Raw genomic sequence first — 23,233 nt, 5'->3', positions numbered from 1 at the left:
CAAGAATGTGTTGAACCAAGTACTGTTGCACCAGACATTGCCACATCACCACTTGAGTACCGCAACTGTCACCTACTTTGACAATGTTGGATCAATGATTATTGCAAAGACAAGCTTTACATGGGACATTCTTCATGCAAACAAAGAGGAAGATGCTGTCTGTTGTGTGTTACTGCCTTTTGAGGGGCTAACAAGTGTGTTAACATCACTTAATGAGGTAATGCCACTGGTGTACCTGCTATAACCCAACCTATACAAAATGATAAGGGCCCACGAGTTTGCATGCAAGGTTAATACAGAGCAGATGGTCATGGATCTGTTCTCAACCTTGAATGCTGCTCCATGTAAGCCTTCAAGTAAATATAGCGGTTTACAGTGATAATTTCGACAACAAAAATGTCGAAAGTCAAAATATCGAAAAAAAAATGTCGAAAAAAAAATGTCGACTTTTTTTTTCAATGCATTTTTTTTTAAATGGGGGGGGTTCCCCCCACAACCCCCCTTTTTTAATTTTTTTTAAAAATTTTCCCTTTTTTTTAACTCCCGAACCCCTAAAATAAAAATATAATTAAAAAAAACCAAAGTCGACATTTTTTTTTTCGACATTTTTTTGTCGACATTTTTGTCTGTCGACATTTTTTTTTCGAAATTATGACCACCCACCAAATATAGCACCAAATACTTCTTGGTCTCATTTCTTGGCCCACATTTCAAGCTCAAAGGAGCTGCTTTTCAGCCACACGAGAACTCTGACAACCCAGCAGTAAGAATCATGATTCTGAGATAACAAAGTAGTAGGTTCTAAATTAAAATAAGTGAAGCACAGAGTCAGGAAGAAAATCAAACAACCCCTGAACTCAACACACAACCAGTAGAGATTTCAACAATATTGTTTTCTTCATCACTGGAGAATGTATTGCTCTTCATGCCTACCCCATCTAATCCTTTTCTATGAACGCTAATGCTGATAGCGATAGGCTGGGGACAGAGGGTCTTTGTGACACACTCCACTCAATCAGAAATCTTCAATGTAAATGGGTCTGCAAGAACAATCAAGCACACCTTCAGCAACTATGATGATGAATGTTTCTCTCCTTGAAGCATCTCATACGGGTAGGGATAATGCTCCAGCAGAGGCATTGTTAGGGGGGGCTGTGGGTGCTATAGCCCCAGGTCTTTTGGTTGTAGCGCTGGATAGAAGCTCAGGGGCTACAACCAAAAGGCTAGCTAGCCCCGAGTCCTGACAGTCCCGACATTAGTGTAGCTCCCGATCATTTACAGACATAGCAACACCCCTGTGATCCACTGCAGTCGTGGACTCTCTGGTCCGCATCACTTAATCTGAGCCAGACTTTGGTACATCTGGAGCTACTGCATCTGACAACCAGAGAAGACTAGAAGTGTCCCATGATGCACAATTATCATTCATGAAAATGAACATGCACTACACTGAGAAAGGCTATGACAAGACACTTAGCTAAAGCAAATACAACATGTCCAATGACACACCGAAATGTGGAGTGGGGTTGTTTAACGGAGCTTGTGGTTTGAAATCATTAGATCTAGTGATTCACTGCGGATGTGAATCAGGTGTGACCGTCCTATCATGGCATTCTGTTATTAGCATTTCTGTTACAATTCTTCTTTGATGTCGTGTTCCTAGGTCCTGCTCCTGCTATTTTAAAATAAGTCATTTAGTGAACAGCTACATTTCAACAGGGCTGAGAGACGCCAACATTAGATTGTTTTTGTTCTGCATTCCACCAAAGTGCCACCAACATTATCATTTTGCGGGATCTGCCCACTACCTGAAAGCCGCGAACATAATATTTTCTTGTGTTCTACCCTCTACTCAAGGGCTGCCTGCAAGAGAATACTTTGTGTTTTCTCGCTCCCCAAGAGCAGCCCACATGAGAGTTATTTTAGTTCTCCCCACTATCCGAGAGCCACCAACATGAACATGTGTTGGGCTCATTTCAAATACCCAAGAAATAATCCATTGTTAATTTACCAATGAGTAATTTGTCAAAGTGCCAACTGTTTTTTTTCTGAAGAATCAAATGGAGCAGATATATATGCAGAAACATTAGCATTCAGTGGAGAGGGTGCTGATAAAATGCTGTCATTCCTTCAGTAACATGGAAGATTGGATGACAACTCTTTCAAACTATCGTCAATTAAACAATTAGAATGCTTGGTAAATAGAAAGAACAATTTATATGCAATTGTGTGAACATCATTAAATCAAAATGATCCTCTGAGGCATCAGAAATATTATTAAATGCTTGTTGTGTCAGGGTGATACTTCTCATTAAATGAAATATGATATTAAATCATCCCTCATTAAACTCATATTTTTAACAATTCCAGAATTACCAACACCATTAGAAAGAACTTATGTACAAATGACAGAAATCACGACTCAATTTGTTTCAGAGAAAACAGCCAAAGAGTAGACAAGCAAATTGAGAACTATGAAAGAAACATGGCTATAAAGATATGCAAGTTAAACACAATTCAAGTTATTACAAATATAATTGCATGCGTGTGTGGCTTGAAACGGCATCACCAAAGCAGACAACCAGTTTTTCAGAATTCAATCAAAAAATCAAGTCCTGGTTTTGAAATCTTCAACAACCACTTAAACTGATTGAGAACAAAGCTGATGGAGAGAGCATATCAACAGAAAGGTACTTCGACAAAACTAGATAAAGGAAAAAGGGTATCTTCTTTTTTTAAATTGCTTTTATTAGCATTTTCAATAAACAATACACTCTCCACCCACCCCCTGCCCCACTTCCCACTCCCCCCAGACCACAGTCTCTATGAATCCAACTACATGTGGGCATTCGTCCAATCCGAACTGATACTTGTCCATATTTCAAACTTTAAAAGTTCACTTAATGTCCAGTATACAAATGTTTTGCAGGCACCATTGTAGCATAAAGTCACTCTTTAAATATTTCAACATCTGCCCCTATCGCCGCTGAATTTCTCTGCTTCCCCTTGAACCCCGTAAGTTATCCATTCCATTGACACAAACTCCCACAACGTATGTAACCATTGTGCAATCGTCGGGGAGGTCAGAGCTTTTGCATGTTTTATCAATCGCCAACCATGCCGCTATCAACAACATCATAAAAGCTTTTTTCACAGGCTTAGGGATCTGGCGTGATTCTGGTCCCAACAATCCACACAAATTCCCTCCCAATGATGTAGTCCGTATTTCTGGATACATATGAACCATATGTACTTTAACCTCCTCCCAAAAGCCCTTAATGTTTGGACAATCCAACCAGATATGCATCCAGTTTCCCTCCGCACTACGTCCCCTCCAGCAGTCCTGTAACACAGCTGTGTACATTCTGCGCAACCTCTGATGCGAGTAATGCCATTGTATCATTATTTTGTACCATATTTATCTCAACTATATAGACCTAGTCAATTTTAGAATATTTCTTCACAGTTTTACCCAGTACTCTTGTGAGATGTTTTCCCCTATCGGTCTCTCCCAGGCCAACTGATATGGCCAAGCGTTTGGAGATCTACAGGATAGTAATTGTTTGTCCCCCATATGGGTAGTTATATATATCTTTTATTGTGTTAAAGGTCTCCTTGCTGCTTGCCTGATCTCAGGTTGCATCCAACAATGTCTCATTTGCCCATATTCAAATCTGTCTGTCTCTTTTAGATGGATATGTTTATGGTATCGTCTTTTATACTTCTGGTTTACTGAGGACAATGACAACAAGAAAAAAAACAAAATAAAGAAAAAGGCCAAAAGTCAGGAAACCAATGTAATAAACATTGCATTATGGTTTTTAAGGGAAACTCTATTGAAAACTTTAAACAAAGGTCTATCATTTGTACCATCAGCCAACACTAATTCTTTTAAAACCTTCATCGATCTCCATTTATTTTTTCATAAACTGAAGCTATCAAGTGAACGCTCCATAAAATTGGATGGAAACCTTTCCATATTAGAGTTAAGATAAGTTTCATGACAAAGGGCCTCATTACGACCCTGGCGTTAAGGGTTTAACGGCACCGTAAAAGGTGTCGGCGCCGTTAAACCCTTAACGCCTGATTACGAGGTCCCTTTGCGGGATCCGACCTTAACGGCTGGTTTTTCCAGCCGTTAAAGTAGGGACCCGCAAATGGACTTTGGTGCTAATAACGGTACCACAATTTGCGGTACCCTTATTGGCGTCTTCCCCATCCCATTGAGCCCTATGGGGCAAAAATGGGAATGGGGAAGGGCCATGGCGGCATGGGGAATTACTGCCCCACCAACCTCGGAATGGGGTGGTAATTCCCCATTCCGCCATGGCGGACACCGGCATGGACCATGATGCTAATAGCACCATGGTCCTCTGCCTGGGTCGTAATGATAACCAAAATACACAAATAAAAACTTGGAAGTTTTTTTTCAGACAATTGTTCCAGACAACACAGATCGGAACTCCAATCAATGGTAAACAAGTGTACAAGGAATCTGCATTGAGGAGGAAGGTCTTCACTCAATTACAACAACATACCATCATTACAGTCAAGTCCACCAACAAATGTGGTGTGTTGCTTCTTCAAGATGTATTGAAATATGATTCTGAATATCAGAGACAAGGCAAGGCTCGCGTCCTGATGTTTCAATGTCTTTAATCAGTTTCTTGGAACCTGGTGCTATGCATAAATCACCTTCCTGGAAAAGTTTACAACTTCCTTGCTCATGAGCAGCATGTTGGCTCCAGTGTGCACTGTGCTAATGCTGGTGGTCTACGTTCATCCAGCAATTCCAGTGACAGGGGCTAGGGCACAGCCAAATGCAGGATGTGTGCCTGAATTTAGGCTGGCAAGATCTGGGTACCCTGGAAGATAGTGGTCAATACAATTGTCTTTTCCTAATACTGGGATGATTTGACCATGTTTTGTCTAGGCCAAGTAGCCTAATTATTGAGGCCCAGGACATGGTAGGTAGACATGGTAGGTAGAAATAATACAAATGCTTAGAGTGTTAGTCTAACAGCAGTTTACTCAATCTCAATATTGTTCTCAAGGAAGCAAGCAGTTCTGTATCCCAACTTGGTGTTAGTGATTGGATGTAAAAACTATTGTTTATAGATTTATTTTCTCCCTTCCAACCATCTTATAGTTACAACATTTGCTTAGTTTCTCATACCAAATGTATTTGTTTCAGAAAATTGAAAGAAAGTACTGTTGGTTTGGACTGAAAGAGAGGAGCTTTGTGCATTGGCAGCTGGCCAGATTGTTTTAGATACCCTTTAGATGGCCGGTCCTTTGGATAGCTTTCATGTTCCATGTGCGTAATTAGGAGTTGTGGAAGCCCAATTTGGCAATTCTGATTGTGGTCTTTATCAGTGTTCATATTAGACTAGACGTGCAGGATTAATAGTAACGTGGGTTGTGATTTTATCTTTCTTGCACCTGGCTCACTGTGTTTTTTGTCGGTCATGCTTAGCCTCCATTGCTCCTGCTGTCACAGTAGGCAGGATCCCTATTTCCATGTGTCAGCTCTCTTCTTTACACTTGTGCTACATCATGGCCTGCTCTCTTAGGCCTGCCCAGTAAGATGTCAGGTGCTCTGAGGAGTATTTACATTACCTATGCTCAGAGTGTCTCAATATGGTTGCATAAAAACATTATTTAGCTGAAGCTGCAAATTACTGTTAGTTACTCATTTATTTGCATTTTAAAGCGCTCACACAGCACGGGGGCATCAAGGTGCTGTTACAGGAATATGTGTTAGTTGCGTATTTATAATGCGCTTAATACCCAGAAGTTTCTAAGCACGGACACGGGGATCGAACCTGTGTTGCTTCGTGTCGTCTTGTTGCCGCTGAGCTATCCTCTTGGGACATATGATGAAAGATGTCATTGAAGAATACATTTAGGTCCATAATGTGGTGTCACAATATGGCATTCACCCCTGTGGTAGGAGGCAGCTATTCATTCCCCGGTTCAGGGGCGAATAGTTGCATTTTCTTTATTTCAATCGGAAATCTTTATTTCAAGATAACTACCACGTAGAATATAGAAAAGGGACACAGTCCCTTTTCTATGTCCATTGTGGTGGCCAATGAACATAGGAGTAAGAGCAGAGGCCCCATTAGGGCCTGCAGGTAAGTTAGGGGAGAGGGCAGGGTGGGGCTGTTGAGGGCGACTTGGGGGCATGGCTCGGCAAAAAAGAAATGGCGGGCAGTCAGGGAAGGGCCTCGGGTGGCTGGCAAAACACGTGTAGTAAACTGCCCGTTCTCACCCGTCTTTCTAGCAACATGATTCGCTATGCGCCCTTCCCTGGATGCGAATAGGCTACACAGATAAAGCATAATATGTTCAATCAAATGTTTCCCTCAATGGGGAACCAAAACATTGGCTTTTAAAGTGAAAACCGTATTCCTAAATCAAACTTGCTATCTGATTTAGCACCATTTAAAGAGCTTTCGAACAACTAGCATAGAGGTCTTGTAAAAGCCCAGCATTATTTTGCACAGGTTACATAAAGTTGCTCATAAAGAAATCTTCACAAAATAAAACTGCTATTCAATGACGTTGTGATAACTTGAGCTGTGTCTTAAACAATAGCTTTGATTCCACTTAAGACAACATAAAAGAAGATCAGAAGAAGAGGATGGAGCATGAATGTATTCATTCACTAATTATGTCTAAACTTTGGTTTCATATATATTTTCACAGTTCTCCCAGGGTGACTGATTTTCAGTTTTATTGATAACTAATCCAGATAGATCAACTGTTTTTCCAAATTGTTTTTTTCAGTTTTCACATTCAAGCAGTAACCCAAGAGATGATATTGCAACTGAAGCTTACGAAGATGAGTTAGACATGGGACGATCAGGATCCTATCTGAACAGCAGTATTAATTCAGCATGGAGTGAGCATAGCTTAGACCCCGAGGATATAAGGGTAATTATAAACACTTTTTGTCTAATGCTGATTATTGACTAAATATGTTTTAATCTCTCTCCCCGTCCATTCCTCTCTCTCTCTGTCTGTCATTCTCTCTCACACACACTCTTTTGTGCTGTATATTTTGCATATTTCTCTCTCTCTCTCTCTCTCTCTCTCTCTCTCTCTATATATATATATATATATATATATATATATATATATATATATATATATATATATATATATATATAACTTTGTTAAAGGGATGCTATGGTTAAGTTGCACTAATAAAAACCTATAAAATTCAGTGAAAAAAAACTTTGTTATGGTTACAAATTAAACCGAAAAAACATTGAAATTCACAGTTATGATAAGCTAAGCAACCATAACTCACGCTAGCACTGTGCACTGCTAAGACTAACACCCAGGACATCAAAGATGACATCACAAATGTCATTGATGACATCACATATCTAGGCCACTTGTTTCTGTTCACTGGCAGTCAGAATGTGAAAATTCAAAAGGTGCTATATATCTACATGATAACCTCCATGCACCTCCACACCAAATCCAATCACCGGGATGCTCTGAGAAAGGCTGTTCCTTTCTCAAGAAGTAGTGGGCTCTCTTCCTCTACCTCATCTTCCTCGACCAATACTGCCAACACAAAGGCTACAACTGTGGGGCACAAGATCCCACCAGCTACTTTGCAAGCCATAAACAAGACTGTTTGATCCATATTTTTACAAGACAACATTACTCTGTATATACTGCAACTCAACACTGTGTAGGGGGGACAGTTTTAAAGTGCTTTTGAGGCTGTAATCAAGGAGCATGAAAATCACTGCCTCTTACCTTACATTTAGTGCATGCCCAACATCTTCCCCTGTGCACCTACCACTCCATATCTGTGGTTTGTGCCGCTTCCATCATTTTCCTCCCCCACCTTACTTCCTGGCCTCTCCTGCAAAAAAAGAAATACAAAATCAAAAAACAATAGAACTAAAAAAAATAATCTCATAGACTCCATCTACTTTACATTTTTCAGCAAAAGATTCTCGAACATTGCCATTAACATTTTCTACTATGCTAATGGAAATAATGGACAATTGTATACTAGCGAAAAATATTTAAGGTTTTCTGTCACAAATTATTTTCTCTAGAATACAATAAGGACCATAATTCTTGCACCTTCATGACTATCTGCGGTCTCCTCAGTCTCCTTTCCAGGACATGCATCATTGAAAGACCCGGATGGCACAGAACACCATCACACAGGACAGCCCTTCTACCCATTTTACTTTTATGTTTGTAGCATCCCCTCATTGGCTGCTTTTGAACAGTCACACATTCATCCACCATTCACTTCCCAAAACTCTACATATAACCCTATCAACATATTAAACTTCCACACACCAACTGTCACTTCTCAATGTACTACAAATCTTTGCATCCGCATTTCCCTTACTTATCCAACAAAGATTGTACATAGTACTGCTATAAATGCAAACATGAATTCTACAGTAACAGAAGTACATGAACGGAAGGGGAGCCGATGGGAGCCCAGGATGGAAGTGCCAAGGGATGCCAAGGTGGAAGGCCACTGGCTAACTGCTGGGTCGGATGAGTCCCAAGGGTGGAGTGCACGCCGCCAGGTGGTAGACCCACAAAGGGAGTGCTAATTGAGGGAGGGTCTGGTGTCGATTACACATATGGCCTGGAACTTGTGAAGTTTATGATGGACTAGGCCCAAAGTCTCAGTGGCAGTGCTATGAGTTAGCAAGGAAGGGATAGAGGGAAAGAAGAAGAGAAAAGATTCGTTTTCAGAAGTTTCTGAAACTTATGGAGTTCCGGCAAAACTCTAAGAGGGACAGGGAAGCTGTTACAAAGAGAGGCACCATCCAAAGAAAGACCCCTGCCTCCCGCTCTGTTTGGAGAAGCGTTTGACAAGCAAATAATTGGAGTTAGAGGAGTGGAGGGCTCTAGCAGATGAGTATTTAGGAATAAAAAGTTGGATATAGCATGGTCCCAGGCCACAGAAATTCTTGTCGATAATACAGATGATCTTGATTTTCATCCTTTAGCCACCAGGAGCCAATGTAGAGATGTTAGGGCTACAGAGATAAGATCCTTGGATTTGAGTCCAAGGATAAGTCTTCCCACCCTATTCTGGATTAGCTGAAGAGGGCGTAGAGAACAAAGGGGTAGATTGATAAAAATATAATTGCAGTAGTCCAGCCTAGACAGTACCTGAGCTCCAGAGATGTTGGGCTTCTGGGGGAAGGTGAGGAAATGTAAAATGCCTGTAAGGAGGTGAAGCTGAAAGGGTCCTTCTTGACAAGGTTCAAAATGTAATTAGTGAAGGAGCGAGAGAGTGAAAGATAATACCAAGGTTTTTGGCCTCACAGGATGGTGACGGTAGAGGGCGCAATGAGGGTGGCCAGAGGGTAGGAAGGAAGCAGGGCACTGGTATACCAATAAGAAGGATCTCCATTTTACTGTCATTGAGACTGAGATTGTTAGCTGCACACAATGCTTGCATGGTGGTTAGACAATCAGGGATGAAAAACAGGGAAGAGGAAGTAGCAGAGGGAAGTTTCAAGGAAAGCTGTGTGTCCTCAGCATAACACTGTAAATGAGGAGGGAAGAAGGAGATCAGGTGAGCCAGAGTGACGAGATGCATATTGAGGAGCCACAGTGATTGGATACAACCCTAGAGGATGCTGCAGGTAGACAGTGAGGTGGTGGAGGAGAAACGTCCCAGTTGCAGATGGGAAGAGGCGGTTAGTGAGGGAAACAAGTCAGCCAGTCCAGTGCCCAGTCTGCGATGCCGAAGGTATCATGTAGCCATTTAATGAGGATAGAATGGTTAACTGTGTTTAAGGCAGAGCAAAGATTGAGGTGCACTATCCTCAATTGTACTACAATCATAAATACCACATATACTTTATATAATTCCACCACATTACAGATACGGTATACTCCCCCTACAGTACCTATAATTACTATAGACATATTACTATAGTGTGTGTTGCCAGTGGCCAGATTTTTGGGGGCATGGGCTATGCGCACTCACACAGCATCCCTACTCTGGGCAATTGTTACCTCATACATGCAAACATCCTGAACAGCATGTCATGGAGATAAGAAAGCATTAATTGTGGCCCAATGAAATCAAGGGCCACTGTATGTGCTATGGTCAAACATGTCTACACTGTACACAAGTTTTTAGGCACAAGAATTTTGTCAAGTGACCGAGGACACCGAGATGGAATTAACAGAGATGACGACAGAAAAAGAAAACACGCTACAACTGCAACTTGCCAAAAAGCAAAAATACATAGTGAAAAATGTATGTTTTTTCTAAAGCATGCGCCGCTGATAACGACACACATCAGTATGTGTGGCAAAAAATGTGTTTCTTAAAGGCGGTTTACAGTTCTTTGATATATGTTAAAAGAGGAATTATTAATAACTTCTACATAGTGATGTAACATCATGAAATATTTTAATTCATAATTACCTATGAAATTCAGTTAAAAAACGTTGTTAAAGGGATGTTATGGTTAAGTTGCACTAATAAAAACCTAGGAAATTCAGTAAAAAAACATTGTTAAAGGGACGTTATGGTTGCAAGTAAAACCAACAACCTGCAGAAATTAACCAGCATCCTAGGTAAGCTAAGCAACCATTACTCGCACCACCACCGTGCACTGCTAAGACTAAAACCCAGGACGTCAAAGATGACATCACAAATGCCATTGATGACATCACATATGAAATACATTTTGATGATGGGGGTTCTGTTTATAATGTTGGTAACAAGATGTCAAAGGTGATCGGGAGAACTATCATAAACTACTTCAGGTATTAAAGAATGCACTCATCGAAACAAAACATATTGGGGTGTTGCAGTTAATACAGGAATCGAATGATACATAAAGTTAGGCAATGGCTGCAGCATGCACCATAAAAGACACTATTATGGTAATTTTGTATAGTAAAGTAATGAATGCCACCTTATTAGAGTTTTGAGGAATGTTAAACATGGAATAAATAGGTTTAATTCAAGACTTACTACAAACTTGTGTTAGTACAAAAAATACATATGAAGACCCACAATGCATACAAATCAGAGGCATATACAGGGAAACTAAAGTAACGAATGAAGAAACAACATCACCAGAAAATGCCCATAACATTAAAGTTCGTCATCATGTATACAACTTAATCGGGTGTTTAAGTCCTGCTTATTGCCCCATACATCTGTTATATGATATGATATAATATTTTATTTCTATCGTGATCATACACAAGTGTTTCAGAGTGCAACAAGGCACGGGAAGGGAACAGGGGAGAACAAAACAGTGATCTTACTAGGCCCAGGTACATTGAGAACGCACAAGTGCATGGGAGAGGGAGAAGGGGAAAGTGCATGGAAGGGGAGAGCAGTGGAAAGTGCAGAGCAAAGGAGAAACAGAGAAATAATAATAAATAAATAAATAATAAAGGCAACAAGCAGTGGTAGTGCAGCAAGCAAGTGGCAAGTGCTGGGTTTAAGGCAGCAGACAGGGTAGGTCTGGTAAGTGCAGGAAGAAAAAAGAGGGGGACTGCATGGGTATAGATACAGACCCCAGTGCGGGCGATGGACCGGAGGCAGTGCAGGAGGGTGGCAGAGTGAGCAGGTACCTGGGCCCGGAGAACAGAGGGTGGCCAGGTGCACAGTGTCGAGAGAGAACAGATCAGCAAGGGACAGAGGGGGGGCAAAGGCAGAAGCAAAGAGGAAGGTCTTGAGGTGCTTCCGGAACCAGAGATGGTTCTACTCAAGTTTAAGAGTGGCAGGGAGGCTGTTCCAGAGGGAGGCCCCAGCCAAAGACAGAGATCTACCCCCAGCTTGTTTCTTTGAAAAATGACTGACCGTGAGGGAGTTAGAGGTAGAGGAGTGAAGAGCTCGAGAGGGGAGGTATTTGCGGTGGGATAGCTGAAGGAATTTTGCACTCAAGCCTCAGAAAGCCTTGTGGACAATGCAGAGGGTTTTGAATTTAATCCTAGCATTCACTGGGAGCCAATGGAGATATTTCAGAGATGGAGAGATATGATCCCAGGGCTTGAAGCCAAGGACACGTCTCTCAGTCCTGTTCTGGATTAGTTGCAGAGAGCAGAGAGTAGAGGCAGGTAGATTTAGAAAGAGGCTGTTACAATAGTCCAACCTAAAGAGAACCAGAGCTTGGAAGACAGTGAGCTTCTGGGGGAAGGAGAGGAAAGGCAGAGTACCTCTGAGGAGGTGCAGTAGGAAGTTTGACTTTTTAGAGACATCTGAGATGTGGGCGGAGAATGAAAGTGTGGAGTCAAGGATGACCCTGAGGTTCTTAGCCTCACAGGTGGGGGTAAGAGGCGAGCCAAGGGAGGCCGGCCTGAGAGTGAGGGGAAAGGATGGTGAAGGTGTTCCAATGAGGAGGATCCCCGTCTTGCTGGCATTCAGACAAAGATCGCTGGTGGCACACCAATCTTGAATGGCAGTTAGGCAATCAGAGATGAGAGAAGGAGAGGAGGTGGCCGTGGGCAGCCTGAAAATGAGTTGAGTGTTGTCAGCTAGCACTGGAAATTTGAGCAGAAAATGGCAATGCAGTGGGCGAGAGTTGCCAGGTATTGGTTGAAAAGACAGGGCAAGAGGTTAGACCACTGGGGAACACCACAGGTATAGAGGGAGATAGATGATCGGAATGACCCAAGTTGGACCTGGGAGGGACGATCAGAGAGAAAAGAGGTCAGCCAGGCCAGAGCCTGATCGGTGATACGCAGGTTATCAAAGAGACGGTTGAGCAGGATGGTATGGTTGACCGTGTCGACGGCAGAAGAGAGATTGAGTAGGATGAGGACAGAGGGAATGATAGAGTTAAGGTTGGAGAACATATCTTCATGGAAGCTCAGGAGAACATTTCCTGTCCTTCTGGGAGCTCTGAAGCCAGACTGGTGGTCATGGAGACAGCCAACAGAATCGGAATGAAGGTTAAGCTGAGAGATGGCCAGCTTTTCCAGGAGTTTGCACAGAAAGGGAGTAAAGGAAATTGGGATGATAGTTAGCCGGACAAGAAGTATCAGCTGTGGGTTTCTTGAGAAGAGGATGCACATGGGAGTGCTTCAAAGGAGAGGGGAAGGATCCTGAGGCAAAGGGGTGGTTGCAAAAATCAGCAAGGGCTAGATCAAGAGTATCAATGTGGTCCTAGATGGTTTTGGAGGAAGAGGGATGAACCTGTTTGGACGTGGCTTTCATAGATCAGATTTGTCTAGCAACCTCTTCAGAGGAGACAAGAGGAACGGTCGAGAAGGAGGGTGGGGGGTGGCTGATGGAGGGTCAACAAGCACAGACAGAGAGGGGAGAGGAGGGGTAGGGGAGGAGAGGGTGGACAGGATGTCCTGGGTTTTTTAGATGAAGTGAGAGGCAAGGGCATTGTAAAGAGCCTGGGAGGCAACAGGGGGAGTAGAGACTGCAGCAGGGTTTCACCAGATCCTTGTAGATTTTAAAGAGTTCAGCCGAGTTGTTATATGCTGCAGAGACACAGACTTGAATCTGGACTCTCTTCTTCATGAGAACAGAGAGTCAGTATTGCCTTTGGAGCAGGCAACAGGCCAATTTGTCCGACGATGAACAAGAAGCCCTGCATTTCCTCTCAGCTGCCCTACACTTACGCTTAAGTGTAGCTAGGTCGGAGTCATACCAGTAATTGCACTTGGCTTTGGACTTCAAACAGATCCTCATGACGGGGGCAAGAGCATCAAGAGTATCAGAAATAGAAGAGTAGAGTAGAGGCAGGGCTGTGTCCGGATGTGAGTCAGCCAGAGGTGGAGGGTATGGCGAGAAGGTGGTGGCGAAAGCCTCAACTGACACACGCTTCATGGGCCGGATATCCAATAAGGTAGGTGGCAATGTTGGGGGGGGGTAGGCTCGACTTGGGGGGAAGAGAGGGAGAGATGTGAGGAGAGGAGGTAATAAATGCTCCATGAGAGAGGAGTGCTCAGAGGGATGGAGAGGTGTAGGTCAGAGGAGATCAAGACTGAGTGTGTGTCTTGCAGAGTGAGTCGGGCCAGAGGGGAGGATTGACAGGGAGAGGGAGTTGCAGAGGTCACGGAAGAGTAAAGAGGAGGAACAAGGAGAGTCTAAATGGATATTGAGGTCACAGAGGAGGAGGAGTTGAATGGTAGAGGCCAGGAGGGAGGAGGAGAGGTCCACCCACTCAGAGAGAAATGAGGTGATTTGACCAGGAGGCCGGTAGATGTTAGCCACAGTAAGAGAATGGGTAGGAGAGAGAGAGAGTCCACAGACAAGGCATTCAAAAGAGGAGTTGGTCTGAGTGGGAATGATAGAGGCAGGAATCCACTCAGGAAAGATCAGGGCTACCCCCACCGGACCAGGAGGATCTGGGTGCAGTGGGGGAGGAGAGTGTCAAAGCTCATGACAGAGCTGGCTGTGAACCATGTCTCAGTAAGACCAAGGACATCAAGGTCTAGTTCTTCATGGAGTTGGCAGATGTCAGAGGGTGTTTAACAGCAGAGCGAGAGTTGAGAGTGGCAAGATGAAAAAGGTTGCCAGCCTTAAATGCATTCTGGGGAGGGGTACAGATCAGAGGTACGTCCTGCAGAGGAGAAAGAGCCATAGGAGGGACATAGGAGGAAGAGAGAGAGGGCAAAGTAGCCAAGGGGGAGAGGAGGGGACAGCAGGAGATGAGATGAAAATGGTGAGGCGAGGGAAGCACCTATCAAAGAGGAGGAGATTGGCCTGAGGGCCTTGGACCATGACATTGCCATTAAGGTAGACATTAATGATGACTTTAGAGGAGTCGAAGGAAGCCATGAGAACTTCCCAGCGAGTGCCGCCATTAGTGGGAGAGAGGAGATAGGATAGAGCACAGAGATCATATTAATAGTCCACTAATAGTCCACAGATCTGGCGAAGGAACGACAAAGAGGATGTTGGTGAGGGCCTGTCTGGAGTAAGCACTGGAGAAGGTGTTGGCGATAGGAAGACCCGGGTTAGAAGCCAAGATATCCTTTTTGAACTTCTTCCTGACAGACTTAGTGAGAGGGAAGGATGGTCAATGGAGAAGCAGTTGGAAAAGATAGGAGAAACAGATGCAGTGCAATGGTGTGGAAGCGAGGAGAGGAGGGAGTACCTGGGGGCTAAGGCAGGTAGGTGTGGGACAAAAGAGAGTTGGGAGGACACTGGGCCGGCAAGTTACAGAGAAGCAACAGTATACAAGCAAAGCCCAGAGAATTTAGCAATGGGCAGCAAGCTTTGACGTTCTAGCAAAAAGCCAAAACAGCAAGCTTTGACTTACTAGCAAAAAGCAAAAGCCACAAAATTTGACTTACTAGCAAAAAGCAAAAACAGCAAGATTTGACGTTCTAGCAAAAAGCAAAAACAGCAAAATTTGACTTACTAGCAAAAACAGCAAGATTTGACTTTCTAGCAAAAAGCAAAAACTGAAAGATTTGACGTTCTAGCAAAAAGCCAAAACCTCAAGATTTGTTTTTCTAGCAAAAAGCAAAAACAGCAAGAGTTGATTTTCCAATCAGGGATTCAGATGTTAGCAAAGGGTTTTAAGAAGCACTGCTCATCAGAATGACAACATGGGAGAAACAAGCAGAAAAAACAGTGATAGTCAAAGGTGGTTGGAGTGAGTCCAGAAGGAGGGAACTAACCCATAGTTCGGTGGTAACATTGTCAAGGCAGTCTGGATTTCTTAGAGGAGTGAGGTGGCAGCATCATTGTTGTTAAGTTGCAGGGAGGACCCCAATTAGCATGCCGGTAATGGACAGGGAGCAGACAGGGGCCCTAACTACCTTCATAAAAACAATGCTTACTAAATTCATCTCCTGAGAGCAATCCGCCCCCTCCTCAGCAAAAAGAACATTGCCACTATTGCCAGGGCCATTATCTCGTCGCATCTGGATTATGGTAACTCACTGATGCTGGGTGCTACCAAGAAAGGCATTGAGAAATTCCAGATAATGGAGAACAACGCGGTATGCATGGTCAAAGGGATTAACAGAAGAGACCATGTGACTGAAAGAAGGAGAGCACTTCACTGGCTCAGGATTGCAGATAGAATTCTCTTTAAGGCCATGGCGCTAGTGCATAGATGCCTGCACAGGGTGGCACCGGCGTATCTCAGGATGAAGTTCACAAGATACACACCCAACAGGCCACTCAGGTCTGAATCACATGGCAGGTTGCAGGTGCTGTTCTTTTTTCAAATTTCGATTTTTTAAGGTTCAATAATTCCCCTGGAGGGGCAGTAATGCACAGAAAGTGCACTTACCTATAGGGTGTCTGTTCACAAAATGGGGTATAGACTGCAGCGTCTCTGTCAATAGGGTTGACAATGATCAGGAAGGCGATCCCTTCGTCTGAAGGCCGGCGATCATCAGCATTGTTGCCATGGACCGGTCAGGCCCTGTTGACAGGCACCCCATTGACGAAAACGTAAAATGTCATCATCCAAGTCCATGTCAATGACTTCCTCAATGGCCAAATGATCAGCGACTTGGTCTATGAAGACCCAGTCAACAACATCATCCACCGGGCAGGTGGTGCTACCTTCCATCCCATCGGTGACTGTTGCAGTGTCCACGGTGATGATGTCTGCTTCCAATGTGACCCTGCCTCTGAGGCCTCCGTCAGCTGCGGCTGGGGCTGCTCTGCCCAAGCTGGCATCAACTGGAGCACTCGTGATTAATTCCTTCCCTAAGGGTTCTGGTATAGGGAAACAGTTGCCTCCTGCACTCTATGTTCTCCCTATGTGCACAAGGCCTGCACCAACTCATGCCTTGTCTCCAGGGGGGAGCCTTTCAGGGTGTCACCCCCCCCGCTCCATCACTTCATGCATCCACTCTGTCAGTTGATGATTTCCCAGAGGGTTTTGTCTCAGAAGACGGTGGTCAGGTTGATCCTGATCTACAACCAACTCCACAGGATACACAGCCACCTTGTCCCACAAGCCCTTGGCCTCATGTTGCAATACTGGTGCTTGCTGCTCCCAGGGATGTGTCCATACACTATTTGACCGCTCTCCATACCTTGGTCTCTGAGACTCAGCAGCATTCCACCTGTGGTTCCCAGCGCTGCAGTGGGTCCAAGTCCAGCTCCAGCAGGAAGCCCTCCCAGGCTTTCCCGGCCTCCCCAGACACCTGCCACGTCCAGCCACTGCTGTTCCTCAGCAGCCACTTGTTCCACGTACCCCTGTTCCAAGGAAGCCTGATCTTACAGGCACAGATACCAACAGTCTGGATACAGATGATACTCAGGGGATGGATGAGTATGTTGACTACATCCCTGTGGATGCCGGGCTGCCTGACACAGACTTGCCGACATGAGTCACCCCTCCGAATGAGATTGGATCTTTTTTGGCCGTGATGTCTTGGGCTGCAAAGCTGTTTAACCTCATTCCTGAGGTGAAAAAAGGAAGGTTTTTTCTTTCAGCATCATAAGTCCTCCAGGAAAACAATGGTATCATTTCCCCTGTTGGACGACGTCTGGGAAGACAGCTTGGTGGTGATTAGAAACCCCTACTCTGCATCTCCCAAGAAGGTGCGTTTGGACAAGAAATACATGGTGCCACATACTGCACCCAAGTGCCTCAAGTCCCATCCTGTATTGAACTTTGTTGTCTCTGCTGTGGCATGGAAAAGGTTGGCAAACCGGTCTTCGTCTTGTACCGTCCTGCCAGATCAAGACAGAAAGAAATTAAATGCAGAAGGTAAACCCATTACTACCACTGCAGCGTCCACTATCAAAGCCTCCAGCGCCTTAGATATTCTCTCACATTACGACAGAGAGCTTTGGTACAAGCTGGGCCCCATAGTCGTCTTCCTCCCGGATTAGAAAAAGGCAGAGGCAGAGGCTATCTTCTGTGAAGGGACAGTGGCCCACGAACGTGCTATCACTGCCGTCCTTTACATCGTGGACTCTGGGTTCTGGCAAATAGGGAACATGGTGGCATCACATCAGCAAGGCTGGCCTAAAGTGACTAGCTTCTGCCGAGAGATGCAAGCTAAGGCGGTGGACATGTCAATTGATGGGGGCAACCTTTTTCGACTAGGCAGTGGACAAGAGTCTCCTAGCGATCAAGATGGACACGGAGGGTGCCCATTCTTTGGGCACCCTTCAGCTCAAGAAGCAGTCCTTTCACTCATCTAAATGAAGGGTCTCCAGAACCTCTTCAGTTCCCAGTCCGGCCTACTATCCACCATAGCAATCCTCCATTGCAGGAAGCATATGGAGGATATTCGCAAACCTACATGGGAGGTGCACAACATCATTGCACCCCAACGTCATTGTGCCCCAACATCCAGGGTGCCAGCAGCCAAAGAAGCCTGACCCGGCCCAGGGCTCGTGCTCCCACTTATGCACCCCAGTGGGCGGCCGACTGCCTCAATTCGTCCACCAGTGGCACAACATATCCTTGCACAAACGGGTGCTCAATATCATCAAACACCTTGGAGTTTCATAACAAATGTCCTTGCATCCCTCCCATCTCAAAACAGGGGTAGCATGCGGCCCAACTCCTTGAGGAAGGCCAGGCCATGTTGCAGAAAGGGGCAATAGAACCTGTCCCTCTTCAACGCTGGGGTTCTGCAGTATACTGCAGACACTCTCTGGTTCTGTACAAGCCAGAAAAGAAGAGATCCATCCTAGATTTAAGACGTCTCAACAAGTTCCTGAAATCCCAGAAGTTCTGGAGGATCACGTTGTAGCACGTGCTGGAGCAGCTGGAAAGAGGAGATTTCTTGGTATCGCTGGATTTGGAAGACACATATTTTCCCATCCACATCCATCCAAAACACTGAAAGTTCCTCCGCTTCATCATTCAAGGAAGAAACTACCAATTCAAGGCACTTCCCTTCGGCCTGAATTCAGCTCCAAGAGTCTTCACCAAGTGCTTGGCTCCAGTAGCAGCCTTTCTTTGCCACAAGGGGATCTACGTCTATCTGTGCCTGGAGGACTGACTAATCTGGTCCTGCTCTCATGACCTGGCAGTACAGCATTCAGCAGAGACTATCCAGACACTAACCTCTCTGCGATTCTCCATAAATTATCCTCAATCCTGCTTTGTGTCAGCTCAGAATGCACTGTTTCTGTGTTCTCGCCTTAACAGTCCAGTGGTCTGTGATGGTAATGAGGTGGGATGATGGAAAGATCAAGTCTAGGGTGTTGCCGTGTGTATGGGGAAGATCACAATTTTCTTTTGGTGCATGGATATGGTAAGTGCAAAAAGCATGGTTCGAGTATGGTTGTCAGTGTGAGATTCTGGAATGTTGAAATCTCTCCAAAATATATTATCAATGTGTGATAATTTGGCAAGGAGAGTAAGTTGTAAATGTCGGCAATGAAAGAGTCAACAGGGGGGTCATGTTTCGGTGATGATAAGGGTATCAATCATGTTGTACGAGATGAGGTCAGCATTCTCAGTGACATGAATGACTGCTGTGTGAGCACTGATCAGCATGAGCGTGCGTGTGTGTGCGGTCTGTCAGTGTTAGATGGGGCAAGGCAAGGATGATATTGATTAGGTTCGCTAGGGTAGCTTCCCGTAGCTGCCTGGGGTGCTTGGCCATTTGAACACTAGCCATGGTGGCGATGGCTGTGGAAAGAGGAGGCACATGATGTTTTTTGGTGAGTAGTAGTAGTAGTAGTGACTACTTTGTAGGTGGATTGCAGGATAGCAGGTCTGGCCCTTGGCCCTATCAGGTCCGAACAGGCACAAACAGGTGAGCTTCTTGTCTTTTTCCATCCTTTTCTGAGGATGCCAGCAATGAAGACCCCTAAGAAGGACTGGTAAAATAGGTGGTGGGCAAACATCTGAGTGGCAGGTCCTTGTCTCGTGACCAGAGGCCTCCTCAATGCTGGCTGTCTGGAGTTGTCCTGGAATCCTTAACTGAACCATGCAAAGACACTGCAGCCTCACCGGAAATAGCCCTTTAAGACCCAGACAGTATCTAATACACTACAAATGCACCAACAGATTGAATACAGATTATATAGGCACTGATTATATATATTTACTGCCAGTAACATCCAGATTCTGTCTCATCCTTGGCATCTATCCTGTTTTCTGCATTTATTTTGCCAGTGCCTTGGACCTCTATTTCTCCTCGCTCCACGATCCCTCTCGCATGTCTAATATGCTGCTCCTGATCCATACCCATAATCCCACTTACCTAATTTACCTTGCTGCTTCAGTTCCACATTTCCTCCACTTGCCTGCCTGTGCTAGACATAAAAAGAGACAATCTACCTTTTCTACTTAGTCGGCATCCATTTTGTATTTGTAGGCTTATTTTAAGGGAAATTGTACACGCGCAAAATCGGTGGCCCATTCCCTCTTAATGGATTTCTGCAACAGATTGAAATTATACAAATTATATAGTGCTGTATTTCACTTCTTTAAAGAAAAATAAAATACATTTCAACATTTGAAATGCTTTGCTTTTGTCAAATGTTATGAACTTATAAAAGGCCCTTAATGAGAGGACGAATTGATGTGTTGACCCCTGACATTTGCTGACCTAAAATGGCCAACAAATTGCATACATTTAAAACAAGTAAATTATAATAAAAGTAGTAGGGATGTGCAAGTGATCATTTTAAATCTAAATCCAGATTTCTATCGCTGGGACACTGAAATCAGCTTGCAGAGATAAGAGTATTGGTCATCTAGAGGGGACTGAACCTTAATTTAATAGATGGTCATGAACACTGCTTTTTCAACACTTCAACTGACCTAACACACAAATTAAGGTGACACAGTGTGGGGGAACCTTACTAAGTTCATACAAATGTCATCGGATGCTGCTCTACTTCCCCGTCCCCAAGGGATCCATCCACAGTGCAAAGAATGATCAGTTTTAACAATTTGAGAAGAGTGAGAATTGCTACAATCGTCGCTGCCGAGATTCCTCACCAAAATTGCAAAGAGATTCTCATGGCTGATAAACACTGATATCTACTGAGGCAACTGATGGTGCCAATCAACATTTGATTCACCTTGAAATTTAAATGCAAGTGTCATATTTGTGGGGCCGGGAGAGACATATGCGCAGAGACAATTGTTCATATCTGATTATTTGATTATTTTTGTTCATAGCGACTCAATTGACCCGGGTAAAAAAAGGTTTTACTAGGGCCACTTTATGAAACTAATGGGCAGAGTAGTAGTTGCACTCAACCGGAAAGTCCCCCCAAAATAGGAAAGCATTTATAAAGCACCACTTTAGGAGTCATAAGGACCAGCTTTACTGTAATTCACAATGTAAATTGTAACTTGTACTAAAGGTTTTCAATAACAGGCCATAAGGAATCTTCATAGTTTTTGGTTCAGAAAGAAAATTCTTTCATAGAGAAACAGGTTACTTCTTGGCAGAGATGACCAGCAAGATGACTTTTGCTATTCCGACATGTTTTGAGTTGTAAATACCCTTTTACAGGGATGGTAATCTGCATAAATCAAATACAGAGAGTGAAGAAAGCCTCCCATTTGTATCCCTCAGTAAATGTATTGCTGCACTAATGATTCAAAAGGCGAACTACAGGACATATGAGTAAAAGTGGTAACATCCCATCTGTAACTTCACTAATCTTTACCAAAACGAAACGTTTCTAAACTCGATAATTCCATATCTGTGATATTATAGACCAACTCACACCTAGTGCCCATAAAACAAACAGAGTGCACCCAAGGTGATATTAGTAAATATCACTGACATTCGGTATGCCTAAAACCATTGGCATGCAGTAAAAGATCAAACCGAATGTATTAAAGCACCTATCCTTAAACTGTCTGAAAATTAACAGACACATCTGCATGAAAATGACCCATAAACGACTTCCAATTTTCCAATAATTAAATAGAAAAACAATCCAACTTTAACATCAGCAACTAAAAAGTATCAAGTACAAAACATAAAAATCACGTATCTTCAGATAAAACTATGTGTTAAATGTTAATGTTAAAGATATTTGTACCACGCACCGTCACCAATGGAGTTGGTCCCCAGGCGCTCTGGTGGATCTGCAAGCGAGAAGCTAGGGATGGGTTTGTAGGGTGAAGAGGGAGTAGGATAGGGAGAGGAGTGGTGTTCTGTTGACAGCTTCAACTCGGTATAGGTTACCAGTCTTTTGGTCGAAAACCAAAGGATCGAATGCCATTTGATCGACAGTCAAATGGTCAAAAAAAATGGTAGTTTTTAAAAAAAAAATGTTATGGGGGGGTTTCCCCCCAAACCCTGTTTTCTTTATTAAAAATATTTTTAAGCAACCAAAACTAAAAAAAACAATATTTAAATAAATAAATAAATACCTTTTTTTTTCAACCATTTGACTGTCGATCAAATGGTCATTCGATCTTTTATTTTCACCATTTGACTGGACACCCTCGGTATACACTGTGTGCTGAGCTTTTGGTGCGAGTATCGGAGCGATGTCAGTCCTTGTGTGCTGTTGGTGCAGTCTATGTGTTGTAGTGGTACATATATCAAAATCAATTCATAGTCACCTGCGAAAGCCAGCGGAAACCAAAGAGGACACCTACCTTGCGAACCTCCATCCATTGCTTGTGTCAAAGCTACAACAAATTATCTGGGCGCCCAGAAGCTGCGCTGTAAATGCTTTGTGCAAGGTCGCCGCAGCAAGGCTACAATAGACATGGTAAACATACTAAAAACTTTACTTTTTAAGCCTGTAATCGCTGGATAAGTCATAACCAGAAAATTAGAGAAATAATCTACCTGAAAAAATAAAGAGTGCAAAAATCCTACATCAAACTTCAGATACAAAAGTAAAGCTACATTACATGTGATGCAGACACAAAAGTACAAAGCGATAAGTCCTCTCCTGTATTCACCAGCCCAACTAAATCTAATCCATACACAAGCAGAAAATAACGTTCAGCTGTATAGTCACAGCAACGATCTCAAATATAAAGTCACTCACATCAAAACAGTAGTGCCTGGTATAACAACAAATGAATATAGTGTGCAATATTATACAGGACTCATAACCCAGGCACACACAGAGCAAAGAGAGAAATTCAATATAAACAATTGCTGTCATGGATAAACATACAAAGCAACAATCAATATGGTTCTGCCCTGAAGATCATTATTTGCTAATCTACTTCATGATATATTTCTACAAGGTGTAGAACCTTATTTTCATATGGTCTTTCCCCTTTTGTAATGGCTTGGCAGGTGAAGAATGGTGGTCTAGAAGGTTGCCCAGAGCAATGCCCGAGGTTGAGATTGATTCTAAACC

The 23,233-nt window shown here is 43.6% G+C and overlaps 1 protein-coding gene across 1 annotated transcript in view; it reads left to right on the top strand.

Moving 5' to 3' along the window:
- Positions 1-23,233, top strand: part of GPR158 (G protein-coupled receptor 158) — a 1,740,927-nt gene that overhangs the window by 1,675,307 nt on the left and 42,387 nt on the right. Inside the window, exon 10 of the mRNA XM_069648157.1 lies at positions 6,793-6,939. Coding sequence (XP_069504258.1) covers positions 6,793-6,939 — 147 coding nt within the window. The remainder of the gene's footprint in view (positions 1-6,792; positions 6,940-23,233) is intronic.

Source organism: Ambystoma mexicanum, chromosome 2q (genome assembly GCF_040938575.1).
Source record: "Ambystoma mexicanum isolate Mex_15411 chromosome 2q, UKY_AmexF1_1, whole genome shotgun sequence".
NCBI classification, from domain to species: Eukaryota; Metazoa; Chordata; class Amphibia; order Caudata; family Ambystomatidae; genus Ambystoma; species Ambystoma mexicanum.
The sequence above is the reverse complement of the archived record's forward strand: the minus strand, read 5'-3'. Positions and strand labels throughout refer to the sequence as shown.